Below are 19025 nucleotides of genomic sequence, written 5' to 3'. Positions count from 1 at the left end.
ATTTTCAGAAGGAGTTTATGAGGGAGAAGCATGATTCTATCCTGCTTCTAACAACATTTTGGTTTTTCCCTATTTTTAATGCGTCTTTAATTTATTTAGCTATTATCAAATATCAATCTTAATGATAAGGTAATAATCTCTACTATCATCGTTAATTGTACATCACTTAACATGTTAAAATCCTTTATATTATGCACTGTATAATACTTCAAAACATATTAACTTTCTCCTATAAGCTTATAGTGTTTAGCCTCTCTTAAAACATTACGAGTTTAAAAAATAGCATTGAGAAAAGCTTTCTACATAAAATTATTGCTTAATAATAAGGCTTAAAATGTTGCATGCTTAATAAATTATTTCATGTTTCAACATTGTTTTGTCATATACTAATCCTTGTCTTCAGTTTTAACTTACCCGTTCATTTTTAATCTTGTGTATATACTTTCTATTTGTAAGCGAGTTGCCCAAACATGCTGAAGACAAACTAACAAATCGATTTAAAGTAGATGCGCTAAAGTTTTTGACAATAAAACATTAAACTAGTAAACAAACGGAGTTTTTTTTTTTATTCAGGTTACTCGTACGAAGATAAATAGTTAACTCAAATGTATATGTTTTAAACCGGGATATTTCCGTAATCATCTTTATATATTGTTTGCAGTCATCCTTAAAATATTTACCTAATAAGATTCAAATGTGAATATTTTTACACATTACTACATTGGTTAGATGAAGATGGTTATTAGATACAGGGAAAAAAAAAAAAAAACCTTTTTACCTTAAACAATAGATTCCCGAAATCCCGATTCACAAAAGCATTAATAAAAAGCCCAATAGTTTCGTAAATGTTATGGATCTGTTGGCCCAACACCTGAAATTTAACTAGCCCACACAAATCTCTTCACTCATGGTACAAGGAGGTACACGATATTGTGAAGATCTGATATTTCGTTCGTCTTTTATTTACCTTTCATTTCATTTCATTTCAATCTTCTCTCCAGTATTCATTCCTTGATCCATCAATTTACACCGGCTAAACGCCGCCGTTTTCGACCAATCTTTGCCCAACGACTTTCTGTAAGTACCTTTCAATCTCATATATACCATCTAGCTAGGGTCTGATCGCTTATCTCAAATGCATCGTATATATATATTTATATATTGACTTTTCATTGATTAATAATAACATCTCTTAATATTCCATCAAATATCTGAAATCTGGTATTTTATTGTGATCTCAATTCAATTATTATTTCTATTTGTTTTGTTACTATGATATATAACTATATATTATTCATTTCGTAATAAATATTTAGTTTTATAAAAATTAATGATTTGTAAGATTACTTATGTGAAGCTCGGTGCTATCTGAATTTGAAAATTAATATTGATTTTGTTTCAAAATATATGTTTTGAAGCTGATTTGAGATCCGGAGAGAAATAAATGTTTGTTTTTGGAAAAAAATTTGGCTTTATATACTGGCATAATACCCGAGCGATGTTTCGGATAATTATGATGGTAGTTTGTGGCTTATGGATCAAGCTTATTTTTTAAAAAGCTATAAGTGCCTTTTAGTGTTCGGATAAACATATTTGGGTTAGTTTATTAGTATTGTCGTGCGGGGAAATTAGCCAATAAGTTTAATCGATGTTTTGAGCTTATTAAGAATTGTCATATAAGATAATAAGCATAAAATTAAGCTCCTTTAAAGTCCAAACAACCTCTGTATTTATTTCTAACGAAATGAAGTATCGAATTATTTTTATAAAAAAAAGTTCTATCATTTGGTGGCTGCCAGGGGATGAATCACCATGTAGCATCTGTTTTATGCATTGAAGGCAGATAGTTTTAGGTAGTTTATCAATTATTTAGTATATAAAGTTACGTCAAGTTAGCAAATTTATTTATAGAAACAGTTTCGTCATCAGCCACCAGTAGTTGGTGGTGGAAGGGAAGGGTGATGTGTCACTTTTTTACTGGGCGGGGAAAGGATGGATAATGTGGCGAAATTTATATTGGCGCTGTCTTATCTTAAAGCTGGTTATATGCTATATATAATAGTACACTGTATAGATAAGGTTGGTAATGGTAGTTGTAGCTGGGTTCTTTTCTATTGAAGTATCATCAAATTCTGATAATTGGATTTACAGGAAGTTAGGTTCAATGGCTGGTGGTAGGGGAATTTACCACTTGCTGAGGGGCAGGCTTCACTCTCATTCCGCTGTAAGTATTTAATTACTAGCCGAATTTACTTGAACTGGCTTATAAGAATATTAAACGTTATTTTTAACACTGGCACCTGTGGCTGAGTGTTGAAAATAATGTGTACTCTTAATATGAAAATGTTAGTTGTCAAATGGTGATTTGGAAAACTCAATAATTACTGATCCTATACAAAGTCTTATCACGTGTTTCATGAAATGATGTTTATGATTAAAATGGAAAGCTTGGATTTCGGCTGAGTGTAGGGAATTCAATCCTTATGTTTATTTATTTATTTTATTGACAACTAGTTTCTAACTTCTGTGTTACATCCACCTATTTTACGTGACCAAATTGCAAACTGTAGTATACTTGTTATATCTTGGGCTATTATTTAGTGAGATTTTGTGAATCGGCAGCTTCTTTTGGTGACCCAAGCATTAAATCTGAAATTTTGGCCGAGTTTAGTGTTGCTTGCTAAGGGAAACTCAAGTTGGATTGGAAAATGTATAGGCTAACAGTTGTATCTTTGCTTTACGCTGATACTGTAATTACTAATTGCTGTCATTGTGTCTTTTGAAAATCCAGGCCTCTCCAGCTTTGTCATCTCTTATTTCAAAGCAAGATCAGGAGGGAGCTGGTGTAAAATCACTGAGAGCAATTGCTCTCCTTGGAGCAGGTGTCTCAGGGCTTCTCAGTTTTACAACAATTGTAGCTGCTGATGAAGCGGAGCATGGTTTGGAATCTCCAAGCTATCCTTGGCCTCACCAAGGCATTCTCAGCTCATATGATCATGCTTCGTGAGTAGTCTTTTTCTTTTTCTTTTTTTTCAACCATTTCTCGTGGTGATTTTTTCTTCTAATTTATAGTCATGCACTGCATCGCACTATTGTTCTATCCAATTGGTCAACTTGAAACTTAATTGAAGTATAACTGGATCACATGATAAAAAGTAATGAGTTAAGGTGTTTGTAGCTCATTGTAAGGGGTGTTTGGTTTTATGTTTCTGAACTTATATTTTGATTATTGCGACTCAAAGTGGCAATAATTTTTTTTGGTTTGGTTCTATTTCTCACGATGTGATTATTTTAGGGTTTGGATAAATAAAACTGGTTATGCAAGGGTTTGTTGAATTTGCTTATGTGCCCTTTGTTTTAGCTTAGTTTAAGATTTGAGAGACTTATTTTTTTTTCACAAGCCGTCTGTGTCTTTCTTTTCATTTTAAAGTTATTTTTTGTTTATTTTATCAATTCATTTCTTATAATGGTAGATTTTCCATGTAGCCAGATACATTCTGATCATCACAATTTTCAACAGCATAAACACTTACATGCACTATTTCTTACAACCCATTTTATTTCAGATAGCAAATATTCACTTTAAAAACACGCATCCAAGCACCCAAGCACCCCCCTCACATGTATTACTTTCTCTATTACCATTTGACATGAAAATCCGGTTTGTAATCAATAACTGTGGTTTCTACTATTCTCTGGAAATGACAATTAATGCGACTCATCTACTAATTTTCATATCACTTAAAAGCTTAGCACCAAATGTTTGCAGCTCAATGGGTATGTGTACGATTCTTTTCTTCATCAATTGACGTTTTGTATTTTTTTGCATATATCTATAGGATTCGACGTGGTCACCAGGTGTACACACAAGTATGTGCATCCTGCCATTCGATGGGTTTAGTTTCATACCGTGACCTGGTGGGTGTGGCATATACAGAAGAAGAAACAAAGGCAATGGCTGCTGAAATCGAGGTGGTTGATGGCCCCAACGATGAGGGTGAGATGTTCACACGTCCTGGCAAGCTTAGTGATCGTTTTCCTCAACCCTATGCAAATGAACAAGCTGCTAGGTTTGCTAATGGAGGAGCCTACCCTCCAGATTTGAGTCTTATCACTAAAGTAATTTCTAACTCTTGCATTAGCTTTTATTTGTTTATTTTTTCGTATGGAGTGTTGCTAGATTCTTACACTATGTTTCTTCAGGCTCGTCATAATGGACAGAACTACGTGTTTGCGCTTCTGACCGGCTATCGTGATCCTCCTGCTGGTGTTTCAGTGAGTTGTGAATCTCTTTCTACATGTTTTTTTTTATCTGGACTGCTAAAATTTTTACCATATTAGACTTTTAATTCTGATTAGAGTAGAATGCCACACACATTCTTGTAGACACTCTCATGAGTGAGCTCCAAGTCTTCTTGAATTTGTGCTTTTTGGAGGGTATTTTGAAAGCCAGTTTCTGGTTTAGTATGCTACACGAGAGATGTTTGTGGAGTTGCAAGAAGTTTGGTGGTACTTATGTTCATTTTGAAGACAACTCTTTTAATACTCGTTGGTTACCTTAATTCTTACAACATAAGGAATTAGTATTTTTTTTATTAAAAAGCCATGGCCTGTATGTCTAAAGGTGTCCTTTCTGACTCCTTTCCTTATGAAGGGGTTAGTTAAGGTTTCATTTTATTTCAAAAAGGATCAATTTAGAAAGGAAATTAAGTGAATGTCGGTAAAATTGGTTAAACAGGTCAAAAGGCTTTTAATATGTCTTTAAATCCGTGAAACTGTAAATAAATCTATTTTAAAAAAGAATGATTGTTTATCATACTTTTTGACTTTTTGTTATCTTATTATCGAAATCCTACAAAATATTGGGCAATATGTTCAGGCTAACCCAACTAGACCAGTCTCGTTTGACCTGACCATACTTTATCAGCTCTCCACCCGTCATATTTTGACACCTGTTACTATGGTGATCAATTAGAAGTTTGTGACATAAAAAACATATGTACTTATGAAGTTATATATGATTATATGTTCTAATTGAATCAAATAGTAGCTGTCGGTTTTTTATTTTTACTATCTTTGATTCAAGATGCAAATGCTCTGCAACTTATTAATTTGTCATATGCAATACACCATGAGCCAATCTATGCGTGTATTGTAGATCAGCGAAGGTCTAAACTAAAATTTTTTTCCATGAAGTCAAATCTGTTCCAGTAGGATCAAATAGCAGTTCTTCGGTTTTTTATTTGCTATCTGTGCTTTTAAGATCCCAATGTTCTGCAACCTCCCATAAATCTGCATATTGCACTATGTAATGAGCCAATCTATGAATGTATTGCAGATTAGGGAAGGTCTGCACTATAATCCTTACTTTCCCGGGGGAGCTATTGCAATGCCTAAAATGCTTAATGATGGTGCTGTGGAATATGAAGATGGTACTCCAGCAACAGAGGCTCAGGTTGGTTGCTTCACTGATCAGGCTAGTGGAGTTTGTTTTCTGTTTTATGTTCTTATGCTCAATTTTATTTTATTTTTTGTAGATGGGAAAAGATGTTGTCTCCTTTTTGAGCTGGGCTGCGGAGCCAGAAATGGAAGAAAGGAAACTGGTACAAATTCATTTAACCAACAATTTTATGAGAAAACTAAAGAGACGCATAACCTTCACGAGTTTTTGTTTTAATTTAGAGATATCGGAGAGTCATGCTTTTTATTTTGAGGTCAAATGGGCTGATTTCTAATGTGCATAAAATATAGCAGCATTCTATCTCAAATCAGTTTGTATACAGTTTAGCTATTTTTGAACAACCGTTTACTTGACAAAGCCACTTGCTCTATTATCCTTCTACAGCTTTACTAGAGTCAAGAAGTGTGGGTTGGGTAACAGGTCGAACACATTTGGGTAAAAATCTGTCATTTTGTGACACAGGATGAAACAGGCCAAGTTATTTGATTAAACAGGAGACATTTGACCCAAGTTTTAACCTTTTTTTTTACTCGTTCTCAATTTACTAAGTTATTTGATAGGAACCATTCCACCTGGTTGAGATCAAACCCTACTTGGTTTTATCCATTTCTGACTCTGAATCAAAATTGTCTGTCTACAATAGTATAATCACTTTGTTTGGTGATGCAGATGGGATTTAAGTGGATATTTGTACTGTCATTGGCATTGCTTCAAGCTGGTTACTACAGGCGATTGAGGTGGTCAGTTCTGAAGTCACGTAAGCTCGTTCTGGATGTTGTCAACTAGACCTGCTCTCGGTTCTTCAACAAATGTTTTCTAAGTATTTGAATTGACAAATAATTATTTCTGTAAAAGATTTGGATGCAAATTGCTAGTACTAAAATTGGTACACAAGCTGTCTTTTGGTTCTTTCAGCACTGGTTTTCCATTATGGAATTTTGAAGCAAAAATAATAAGGGAATTGTGTTGTGCTTTTACTCTTGCTTTGATCTCATCTATTCCCAGTTTTTGTTGGCTGGTTTTAACTCATTGATTCCAAATAGTTTGAGCAACTATTTTAGGCAACACATGTTATCTTTTTGTTCTGTTTCAAAGTTGGTTTTTCACATATTACATCAAATTTGTCTTTAATTCATCTCATTGAGCTATACAAACCATTATTAACTTATTAGCTGACTCAAAACGTTGCATGAGATTGGAGATTTGTTTTAATCAAACATAAAGCTCTAATATCGTATGAGTTTAATTTGCGTTATTTTTAACAACCTGCATGTCTTCCTCAGCTGCTGCTCATGATGAATCTTAAGATAGTTTCCATAGATCGTAGATGGAAGGCTTACCCCTCATTACATTGTTAAACAAAAGCATTTAACTAAGTACACGAACGAGAATTTTCTAGTTATAAAATACCAGATACCTTATGGAAAGAGAATGATCATTCTTTGACAATAAGATAAGCCAAAGGTCAAAAGACGAATGCATCGTTACTCAAATGTATATATAAGAGAAATGTTCTAATAAATGTAAGTTTTAACATATTTACGTTATATTGGGCCCTTGGGCCGACCATATACTGATTTGCCTTTATTTATCTATATAGTATGCCAAGTACTATTATTCTTTTTTAATCATCACATGTTGCATCAATCTATTCTGATAAAGTCATTAGGATTTATACCAATAAAGGAGTTTAAAAAAGGAGGAGATTCTCTCAAATTATTTCCCCAACTTGACTTGGAAAAATCTTGATCTTTAATTAAAATTAAAAGACAAAATTCAAAGATAATTTTTAAATCTTAGCCTTTAATTTTCAATTAAGGATAATGATGTTAGAGTAACTTAAGGAAATCTCTTCCCACGTAGAACTCATATGTCATAAAATCAAGAGAAATGGTAAATATAGCTTCTACAATTATGCTTATATGTTATTACATGTATAGAAATTGTACTTTGAATCTTAATTTATAAATACAAATCATTTCTTTAAATTAAGTAAAACAAATCATCAAATTCCATATAATTATCCTACTCATTTATTTATTTGATTAATCTTTTAATTACGTCAACAATGGTTACAACCTTGCAATGAGAATGAATTACATAAACTTCTAAGTATTCTTTATTTTATGGGGTACTTGAACTCATTATCATCTCATTATTAAAATTATTGATTATCTTATCTTAACCATTTTTCCTGAAATTGATATGAATCAAAATTTACGCATAATATCTTTCTCTAAATTTAACTAGAAAATAATTAAAATACAGGTGTAAGGTTGTCCTTCGTTTCACTAAAATATTATATAAAAATAAGAAAAGCATATCATAATTGAGGCACATCAATTGGTCACCTAAATATTTAAACAACGAAACGACCCACTTAGAACCAAACTGTGCCATTGGCCCATTTCTATAAATCAAATATATCTTTGGAGGACTCATTGTTTAATATTTCTTTGTAGGGATCAACAATATATGTATTCAATTATCTAGAAGTATTTTCTTTTAATTTGTTTTTACTTACATTTTTTATATTTAAATTTATATATTTAATAAATTATTTTATCTTTAAAATATTATAAACAATCCGCGTAATCACATCTCTCAATTTTTTTAAATTTTCAATTTTGAAATTTCTTGACTTTTTATTATATAAATAAATATAGATTTACACATATAATATTAATGTCGTCTACATGATTAAAGATAAATATTAACTTATAAGAAGATATTTTAAATTGATACCTTTAAATGTTATACATTGGTATCCTAATACAATGTTGATAATGTCGTCCAATTTAGTAATATATTAGATTATATTTTTATAAATTATAAATATTAATATTTAATATACACACAATATGACTCTAGATACTTATCCCAAACACAATAACAGATAACGATATACAATATCATTATCCTAAACACAATAGAATAACAAAACAAATCACGAATTACAACAAAGGGTTATTTCAATACTAGATCAAAATAAATATGAACTTCATTTAAGATTCATTTTATCTTTCAATAAAAAAAATACAAAATTTTCCCCTTTTATATATTAGTTTTGCGTATTAATGTTTAAAGTTACTATTGTCAATCTAATCAAGAATCCTAATAGTTATAAAATAATATGAAAACAATCCTAATTGAAATCAAATTATTATAGGACAGATGATTAAAAATAAACTTATTCGTGTTATGGGTCTGCATCATGATTAAAGACATATGCTTGAATGTCAAGTATAAGATCACAAGTATGTTTATATTTTAATTCCTAATTATCTTTCATAATACTATCACATTATTTATGTACACAACTGGTTTAAAAAAAACTTATATAATAGATGAATTATTGTAGTATGTGCCTTGTGGAATGACTACGACAAACAATTTCGTCAATACGTCTCAGCTAATAATGACAGTGACAAACATGTGATTATTGTATTACTACAACTTGTAAATTATAACACTTGAAACCGTATATCTTCAAAATTATAAGTTTTTATGACTTAAATGTATGAAAATTCAATATTGATAATATCGTAAGCATGTGTCACGAGTCTAAAATCTAGTTACTATTATACATATTAAAAAAATATTAGAAAAAACATTACTGTAAATTAAGAACTCATTTTAATTTTTAACATCAAAAGAAAATAGCACCCATAACTATTATAGTGAAGAATTTATGGAACAAGAAGGAAAAAATTGAAAAAAAAGCCCAGATTGACAAACAGGGATAACATTGAAATATGCGAGCGATCAACATCATGACCCCAAGTTATCTCCGCCGTCGATACATTCCCGAATCATCCACACCACGACGACCCCCTTCGCCACTCACCAAATACAACTGGCCCGGTCTCGTAGATTCCATCGAATCCATGTAAAAACACATTCCAATTGTACTTTGTTTTGAGGTATGTCGTTTTAATGTTGTCCATTTTATATTGTTATTTAATAAGTAGTTTCTCTTCATATGTGCGTAGTACATGTCATATATAGGCAAAAACAATCATTATTGAAATTTCTAATAATGTAAAATAGCATCCAACATTCTTACTACATATTAGGAATTAAAAAATTATAACGAAGTATTCATAGTCATTGTAAAACTTCTTTGTATATATACTGCGTTCATGGTCTTACAAGGACTAGTTTACAAATTTAAGCCTTAACTAAACATACATTCAGATATTACGATTCTTTACCAACATATGTTAAGATTATTTATCTCTTTGGAATCCTTAAAAGCATGATTTTCGAATTGATCAATTATTTGACTTTTGTGAAACCCAGAAAGCAATATTTTTCAAATTTGATGGAAAAAATGTACATCTTGAAAGTATATATATATAATATATGGGTTTGTTAATCAAAATAAGGAAAAGAAAGAGTTGGAGAAGGATAAAGAAAGTAAAAAACTAAGGTTATGGAAAAATTGAATTAAAAGTATGATATAGATACAGAAAGCGTGGAAAAGATTTTTTTTTAATGTATATCTCATATAGATATAGATTAAGGAAACATGATAACTCACATCTAGTATAATAATAATTAGATATATTCTCAAAAACTAATAACAACGTAGATATGTTGGCTTATTTTTAATTTATTTGACTAAACGACAGTCGTTTCAACACAGTGTCACATGTTGTTAAATAAGGGTTACAATCCTGTTTTAGTTCATTAGTAGATAAGTTGAATTACTAGAGGCTGAATACGGAAATATGAAAACCTTGTATATCGTCTTCTTCCTTCAAACGTTGAAAAAAAATATATAACTTAGATCTATATTTATAATCTACCAATAAACTAAAACATGATTGACATATTCTTGAAACGACACATGGCGTAATCCTTGATCGACACATGTCATTTTAATTTATTTATTTTTGTTAAATTAGCTTTTTTTTAATTGTATATATATATATTCAAATTAGTTTTTTTAGTTGTATATAAATTCAATTTTCTTATTAGATTTAAAATTAAACTCTAACTCTTGGCTTTATTAATACAAAAAATATTATAACTTTATTTAATTAATCGTTTTCCCATTAATAAATTATCTCTTTTTGTTGCTCAATTTTTCAACTCTTATTACTTATATTATGAAGACTTAAAAAATTCAAGTTTACGATATGAAATCATAAGGCTATTTGCCATAATCTATTATGCTTATAAGTTCTGATTTTGACGTGCTTCTAAAAATTTAAGGTTAATCCTATATATTATATTTATCATTATTGTATATTATAATTTAGCTTCGATAATCGTAACAAAAATTTCTTTTATACCCACAAATAATGTATACGACATATTCGAATTTTCTTTATGATACAATCTATGTAGTTACCGTACATCGTACGAGTATTAGGACTAGTATATAACATATTTAGAAAAAAATAAATAAATAAAGGAGAACTTGCAACCTTTAGAAATAAATAAATGAAGGTATGAAGGAGAACTCATTCATCTCCACCATTCCTGTTGTCTCAATTCAAATATTGACGACCCAAGACGTTGCTGAGCACGACGACCTTCGTGGCATTGGCGTTTCGTCGACGAGGATGAAGATCGATGAGCCTCGCCGAGATCTATTGGGAAATGACTAATATTAAATACATACAACTTTTTTATTTCGTGATATACTTTGACTTTTATAGTTCAACTTTAGTTTTTTTGATAACTTTTTTCAAAATTGTCTTGGTTAGGTTTCAAACGTATAAATGTAACATTCAATATCTTATTTCATGAGTTTTTGATCTTAATACATCGACGGTATATAAGGAAAAATTGAATGAGATGTAAACAATGTTACTTCTACCTAAATAGAAAAACTATTTTCAAGTTTTACCTAAATAATAATAATAAAAAATCTGATATTTGCATTGAGGAAACCCCACGAGGCCACGACTACCCTTCTACTACAGAATTTGTTACAAACTTATAATTGGGAAACATTTTCATATTAACCACCTGGCCGATGATGTGTGTATATGGTTATGGTCATCATCAATGAAGATATATTCACTTATGACTCATTTTTACACTATAAAGTATAAAGTATGAGAATTGATATTAGTACCACACTATTTAATTATTTTATCATATCTGTATATACCGTCTGTAATAATATTTATAAACAATGATAAAAGTATAAAAAAATATGATACAAATATCATCCACAATAAAATATAAGCATGTGAATCATTATCATCACCTTTATATTCATTCCTGTCATGCTCAGAAAACCAATTACCATACGTGATACGTCCATACCAAAGTTGACATCAACACCAAAACGTCCAAACATGCATCGAATATATATAGTAAGTAAGTAATGCCCAATGTCGTCTTCTACGGGTTTTGGGTCCTAATACCTCGACGGTATATGCGGGAGGTTAAGATGTAGACAACCTTACCCTACCATGACGGTGTAGAGAGACTGCTTTCAGGTTCTCTTTAAAAATAAAAAAGAATCTCCGGCCTTACAAGGGATGATGATAGAACTCATGAACTCTGTCTCCAGAGACAAGAACGTTAACCACTTAATCCAACCTTCATGCTTTATCAAATATACATATGTATATTTCAATTCATATAAATGAATTTATTATATTCTAACTAAGAGATTATTAAAAAAGATGTATACATCTTTGTCATATATATTTATTTTGTTTATACTTAAAGTGACCAACAACTTTTAAGAGATTCATTAAAAATGACAAATTTGCCAACTCCCTCCAACTCCTAAACGCCAATCCAGTATGTCCCATGGTTGCATTGTGCATTTTCTTTCTTTTTATAGTTTCAATTCCATCCACCCCACCAATATATAGCTAATTAGCTATTGTCCATTTTATTAAATTTATATACTCGTATATATTATCTATCAAATATATTTCTAAAAAGATCAATAAATTAAAACACAGAGAAATTAAAAGAGTTAACAAAAAGATAATTACACCCACTAAAATAACAGGATCATATCATATCACTTTATAAAAATCAAAATGCTCCATATCGTCCTGCCTTAAACGAATGATCCAATATGACCAGGTCAACAAATGTACGTTTTTCACCTTGAAAGTTTTATTGAAGATACACGTACAACAACTATGAAATTGCCATGTCTCTTGAGATAACATATATGACGCTTCTTTCCTTCCACAAGGGCATTGATGAAGCAGGGACCCACTCAGCTCGTCTTTGCCTCTTCAGTTAATTGAGGAAAGAAACTACTGATTTAGCAAAGCGGCAAACGCTACTTGTGTCGTCGGTTGGTGATGACAAAACGGACGAGCAAACCGTCAAGGCGCTAGCAACATTTCAGTTCCACGTTAAATATTTTTTTATGTTTTTTTCAACATACTATAGCACTCCGGCTAGTCCAATCTAATTATTCTATCTATATTATAGAAAAAAAACACTTTATTTTTGCAAACGTTGAAAAATATGTAATATTTTCAATTCGTACTCCCTAAAATATATTCACCTACTATACGACATTATCCCCTTAACGTTAATGATTAAATTACATTATCAATCCTTTATCCTTTAAAATATTTTCATTAAGCCTTTACATCAATTATTTACACAACTCAACGCTAGCTTCATTTACCACCAATAATAATCACCCCCGCCACCATATCATCGCCGCCACGACCATCGTTGTATTGTGTGGGTAACGTGCTAGCTAGTTTCAGATAATGTACTTCCATTTTCTATTTTATTACAATGTTACCATGTAATCCATTAATATCTCATTAATATAATGAGAAAGTAAATGGAAACTATAGTTATATTTTTATCTTCCTTAAAAGGGTTAATTAAGCTACCTAAAATAGAGGTTAAGTTACCAAAAATAGGAATCAAACAAAAGTATGTTACTCGACATTTGTTTATGCAATTTGTTATTCCCGAAGTTAGATATTATTTAAATAGAAGGAAAAATGTGCGTTGTGTATAAAGTAATTGTCATACATTTCTTTTAATTGAGTAAGTACATACCTAGCTTGGAAAACTCCAATAGAGTTATAAGAGCATTCAGAGTGCCTTGGACTCATTTTTAAAAATTAGTTTCTTTCAACATCACATCAACTGTGCATCAGCCTAAGGATTAATTAAGGACTAATCCTTCAAAACACCCACAATACCAAGACTAGTTTAGGATATACTATTTATTTATTTTTACTTTTATAACTTAATATTCTACCATCTATTTATTTATACACTTTTTAACCCTTCAACTTATACAACTTTAACTTTTTAATAAAAACACACTTAAAAATTTCATTAAATAAAAAACATACAATACAATAAAATAAAACATACATAATACGAACACATTAATAATACTAACACATAGTCTAAAGCATACATAAGACTAACACTTGGAGTAGTCCGAGTCCACAATACTGTCGCCTTCATTGCGATGAATGTACCGATGTGGTTCAGGAGACCCAACAACGTTGCCGGGTTGCGGAGATGCGTACTCCTCCCCGGGGTCAATCAGGTAATCATCAGGATTACCACCACCGATAGCGCCTTGCCAGAATAATGTGGTCTAGAGTGGCGTTTAAAGTGGTAGTAGCAGCGATAAGCTGAAAAATAGTATGATTGAGCTAGTCTATGTGCTGCCAAAGATAAATAATGTACTCAACTTTGATGGCGTTACAAGCATGTTCTGCGGCTTCAAGTCATTCATTTTCGGTTGTGATTGTCGTTTTGTTAAGTTGTCAATGACATTGTTAGCTGTAGATCTATTTGCATCATCGTGGAGCATGTTGTGATCCTGCATGCCTATTTTTGCATTGTGAATGGTCATGTTTGGTATGTTGTTTGCCATGGTTCTTTTGTGAATGTGTTAGAAGCGTGTGTGTTTTTTAGTAGAGAGTAAGAAGGTAAATGGTTTATATATGTATATGATAAATAGGGACCAAAAAAATGTAATTTTTTTAACACTGGCCGTTACATTGAGGGACCAAAAGTGTAAGTTTTCTGAATTTCAAAACTTACGGCCGTTACATTGCATTGAAAAAAATAATAATAAAGTGAACGAGTTCTCGTCCCTAGATGAACGAAAGACCGAAAACGAGTGGGAGGACGTATCACGCCTAAAGGTGTGCACTCGTCCCCGATACAAGAACGAGCGGGAGAACGAGAGAGACCGAAGGCACTGTAAGTGCTCTAAGTAAATATTTACTTACAAACATTAAAATACTCAAATACCGTATAAAACGTACAATAACATGAGCTTATTTTCAATTAACTTGTGAATTATATTAATATTCAAAAATTATGTACGATAAACCAAAAAAAAAAACAAACACTTGGCCACTACCAAGTCCATACTAAACAAAATACATTAAGAACAACTTCCAACAAACCAACATTTACCTGTTATACTAAAAACTAACACAACCTGGACAAAAAATACAAAAAAAGATTCCCCATTTCTAAAACAACCAAAATACAACTCCAAGCATGCTAGAAAAGGACCAAGTAGTTTTATCTTCCACAACTCACTATTCCAATTCACACACATACTTGAAGTTGTATCAACCAGCATCACCATACCATCAAATAGCCACAAAACTGAAATTAACCCATTTCAACTTCCACTTCTCTCCAATACCAATCACATTTTTAGTATTTTTGATTCTGAGAGACATAAGTTTGACTCTTACATTTTCTTTTAATAATGTTGCACACAACTTCCTCATTCCTTTCCTTCCTTTGAAAAATTCTATTATTCCTTTCTTTCCAAACATAGTAAACTGCAGCAGTAAGTAAATGTTTATTTACCACATTGCCAATGTTATTTTGACCTTTAATCTTGTTGATCTCATGAAGTAGATCCTGTAATGAATTCTCTATCTTTCAATCTCCAACTAACATTCCTTAGACTAGACCAAATTTGATCAGTAAATTTACACTCAGAATAATTGCTCATGACTTTCAATTCCATCCTTGCATAGGCCACACTGCACATTTCCATTTTGATTCCACTTTGCAATTCTATCCCAAGTCATTAGCTCCCCTTGAAATGCAAGCCATAAAATAGAGGCATGTCTTGGATTAAATTGTTTAAACCATATAACATCATTGCTTGTCCAAAGTTATGAGCTTATTGCTAAATAGTAAATATAACTTCTGAGTCTATGATGATAATTGGTAAAGCGTTTGAACATTATATATAGTTTTCATTTGAAATTTTATTTGTTGTTTATATATATTATTAGTCGTATTATTATTATTATTATTATTATTATTATTATTACTAGTAACCCGGGTTCAACCCGGGATTTCAATAAAACTTTTGTTAATAATTTCTTGATTCGTTCGTGTAATCCAAATAGACCTAATATTGAGTAAATCGGTTGCCGTTGACACCTCTAGGAGACTAACTATCTTTTCTAATAATTTTAAAAGAAAGTTATATGAAAATGTTATAAACACTTTTGAAGGATAAACATTCAAATCTAACAAGTTAAATGAGAAAGATAAACCTTATAGCAAGTGAATCTTAGAAATATTAAATCAAATTAAAATTACACAAAACCCAAATGAAAATTTTAATGTTTTGAATAAGTAAACAAACCCAAGAAAAAATAAACTACTTCGAATAGAACATTTATAATAGCCAATTAAAAACAACATAATTTCTTTCTTACTATTTATAACAATGAACCGAGTTTGTATATGAATGAAATCTATTATACATATAAATAAAGGTAACATGAAACAAATATTAAAAAAACCTTACCAATTTTCAATCAATAGATTTCTATGAATAAAAAAATTATATGAAAATATTATAAATACATTTGAAATGTGAAAAGATACGTAGAATATTAAAAAAAATTAAAAATTAAAACACATAATGTCATAATTTTTTAAAAGGTAATTTAAGAATAGGATGTTAGCTTGCGACATAGAATTTTTTTCTAAAAATATCTTTTAAAAATAATTTTATTTTATTAATATAAGAAAAATTATATTATTGGTAGATGAAAAATCAAAGACTAACTAGGGTCAACAATTTTATTGGTATAGAAAAAGGAAACAACAACCAAAAACAAAGATTCTAAATTTTGAATGTGCTCAAATTAAAAAATTGAAGTCACGCAACTCACGCACTTAATTAAGCGCGTAAATGAAAACGAAAAGATTTGAAAAATGATGATAGGGGACACGCGTCTCATATCTGACAAATAAAAACACTTACCACTTTATTTCAGAAAAAAATAACACATACGTGTCCTTCCACCTATGGGGAAATCATTTACCACTACGTGTCAATCCACCTATTATATCCAACCAATTATCTTCCTCGCACGCTTCTTGTGGGCCCGGTAAAAATCTCCAATTAGCCAATCATATTCCGTTATTTGTTGCCCTAGACACGTGTACTTCACACGCACCGGCGACCCGATTTTTTCCATTTTTTCATTATTTTTTTATCATTAGTATTATCATCTGCCCCGGGACATATTTCCGGTTTATTATTCTAAATCAGAGAGAAAAAAAAACTATCTATCTATAACTAAACAATTAGCTAGGGTTTGGTTATGGATGAAGAAGCTAATAATAGGCGTCCGCCTGAAAATATCAGGCTTATCGATCAGATCATGTTGAGATTCCGTCCGATCGTTCCGAGACCGGTGACTGCCGAAAGTTCCGGCGGCGTGTCTCCGACGATGGACGGGATGCTTAAGAGAAAGCGAGTGAAGAGAAAGTACGTAAGAGTTAAGAAGAAGGAAAGTAATAATAATAATAACACGCATATTATTATAAATGAAAAAAGTAGTAACTATTTGGATAGAATTAACGGAGGAGGAGAAGTAACAGATCCGTTAGAGAAAGTGTCTAAATGGATCAGTTTTGGTGAAATTAATAGTAACGATAGTTATATGATATTTGATGATGAGGTCGAAAGTTATCGTCATCAGAAGCAAGAGATGATGCATGGAGTAGATCTGAGTATGGCGATGGAGATTCGACAACGGAGAGTTGTCGAATCATGGATTACTATGGAAGATGTGACAGGTACATGTGAAGATCAGAGGCTATTAGGATATACAGATGATGAAATTTGGAAGAATCTAGAAACTGATAGTTGTCCTGGTTTTGTATCTAACGGTTATCAAGAGGTTGTGTGGGTTAATCAAGCATACCGGAGGATGCTAGATCTGAATCCTGATAATGATCATGATTATGAGGTGGCTGTTTATCTGTTGATAAAAGTTGAAAAATCTATTGTGGCGAAATATTTTCCAGCTTTATCATGCAGGGTGAGAATTGAGTACAGGACGACGTCATCGACGTCGGAAAATAGCAAGATGCAGATGATGGTGGTGCCTTGTGATGTTTGTAAGATGGATTCCGGTGACTTTGCATGGCGGCTTGATGTTAAAGCTGCTTTGAGCTTGGGATTACCCTTGATTAATTAAAAAGTAACTCCATCCATCCATTGAAATTGCAGTATCAAATTTCCGAAGGCCGGCCAGGTAATTAATTGGTTAATCCAGTTAAAAGAAATGGTGGGTGCATATATATATAACATTGTGAAAATATTGAACACATCCAACTTGATGTGTTCGATATTTCTTTCAATATATATATCTACATATATATATGATAATAATCTGAAACTTTGATTATTGTCAGCTAAGTATAGTACTATAAAATCTGGAAAGGAAAATTTCATATATATCCCATTTTAAAGACATAATTACATATATGTCTTAGGTGCAAGTTTTTAATGCATAATTACAATGCTTTTAAAGCATGCTTTGGACATATATGTAATTATGTCTTTAAAATGGGATATATATGGAATTCTCCCAATCTGTAACAATGTTAAACATCAACAAAATGGTTGTATAGTTGTTTGGATTGGATCAAGCGACAACTGAGTATAATATTTGTGATCTTAAAACTCGAGAGTTCATGTGTATCTTAAAGATCAAGATGCATTTCTTATGCTTATCTTGCTAATGTAATATATGGTTTTTGTAACATATCATGCCCTTAGTTACTACTTACTAATATACTGACAAAATGTAGGATATATATATAATATAATCTATCAAGTATATATACATACCTTTGATGTTTGTTATTGACAATAACTGAATTTATTTTGAGGTGTCATAGTGATAAAATAATTTATAGTCTGTGAAAACTATTTTAGCTTAATTTAATTACACTGTGAAAGAACTGAGAGTAATTAGGAAAAAGTTACTGTAAAGATGTAGCTAGAACGAGTAGACATTAAGAAAAACGGATATTATCGTAAATTTAGGTATCTGTAACAACGAACGTACCTGAGAGTAGAAGAAAAGTAATAGACATTAAGGTCTGTCGCGATATGAATTTCCAGTCATGGGATCAGTGAAATATTGAAGATGCATTTTTACCATGCGCGCAACTATATATATGTATGGTACATTAAGGTTTTGACACAAATAAAAGTGGTTTTGGTGTGGTATAGAAATAGGTATACATCATCATATAGTGGGAAGTTTGTTTTGGGGAACTATATATCAGACAC

At 31.3% G+C, this 19025-nt stretch overlaps 2 protein-coding genes across 2 annotated transcripts; both read left to right on the top strand.

Moving 5' to 3' along the window:
- The first annotated feature begins 961 nt into the window (after window positions 1-961).
- Window positions 962-6438, top strand: LOC122603910 (cytochrome c1-2, heme protein, mitochondrial-like). The gene is made up of 8 exons (XM_043776764.1): window positions 962-1077; window positions 2152-2224; window positions 2792-3003; window positions 3840-4119; window positions 4204-4275; window positions 5339-5455; window positions 5538-5603; window positions 6131-6438. The coding sequence occupies exons 2-8, from the start codon at window positions 2165-2167 to the stop codon at window positions 6245-6247; spliced, it is 924 nt and encodes a 307-aa protein (XP_043632699.1). The 5' UTR covers window positions 962-1077; window positions 2152-2164; the 3' UTR covers window positions 6248-6438.
- A 10410-nt stretch (window positions 6439-16848) lies between these two features.
- On the top strand, window positions 16849-18492 carry LOC122602590. Its single transcript, XM_043775188.1, has one exon. The coding sequence runs from the start codon at window positions 17041-17043 to the stop codon at window positions 17920-17922; it is 882 nt and encodes a 293-aa protein (XP_043631123.1). The 5' UTR covers window positions 16849-17040; the 3' UTR covers window positions 17923-18492.
- The last annotated feature ends 533 nt before the right edge of the window (window positions 18493-19025 follow it).

Source organism: Erigeron canadensis, chromosome 6 (assembly GCF_010389155.1).
Source record: "Erigeron canadensis isolate Cc75 chromosome 6, C_canadensis_v1, whole genome shotgun sequence".
In the NCBI taxonomy this organism is placed as follows: Eukaryota; Viridiplantae; Streptophyta; class Magnoliopsida; order Asterales; family Asteraceae; genus Erigeron; species Erigeron canadensis.
This window is presented reverse-complemented; position numbering and strand designations above follow the sequence as displayed.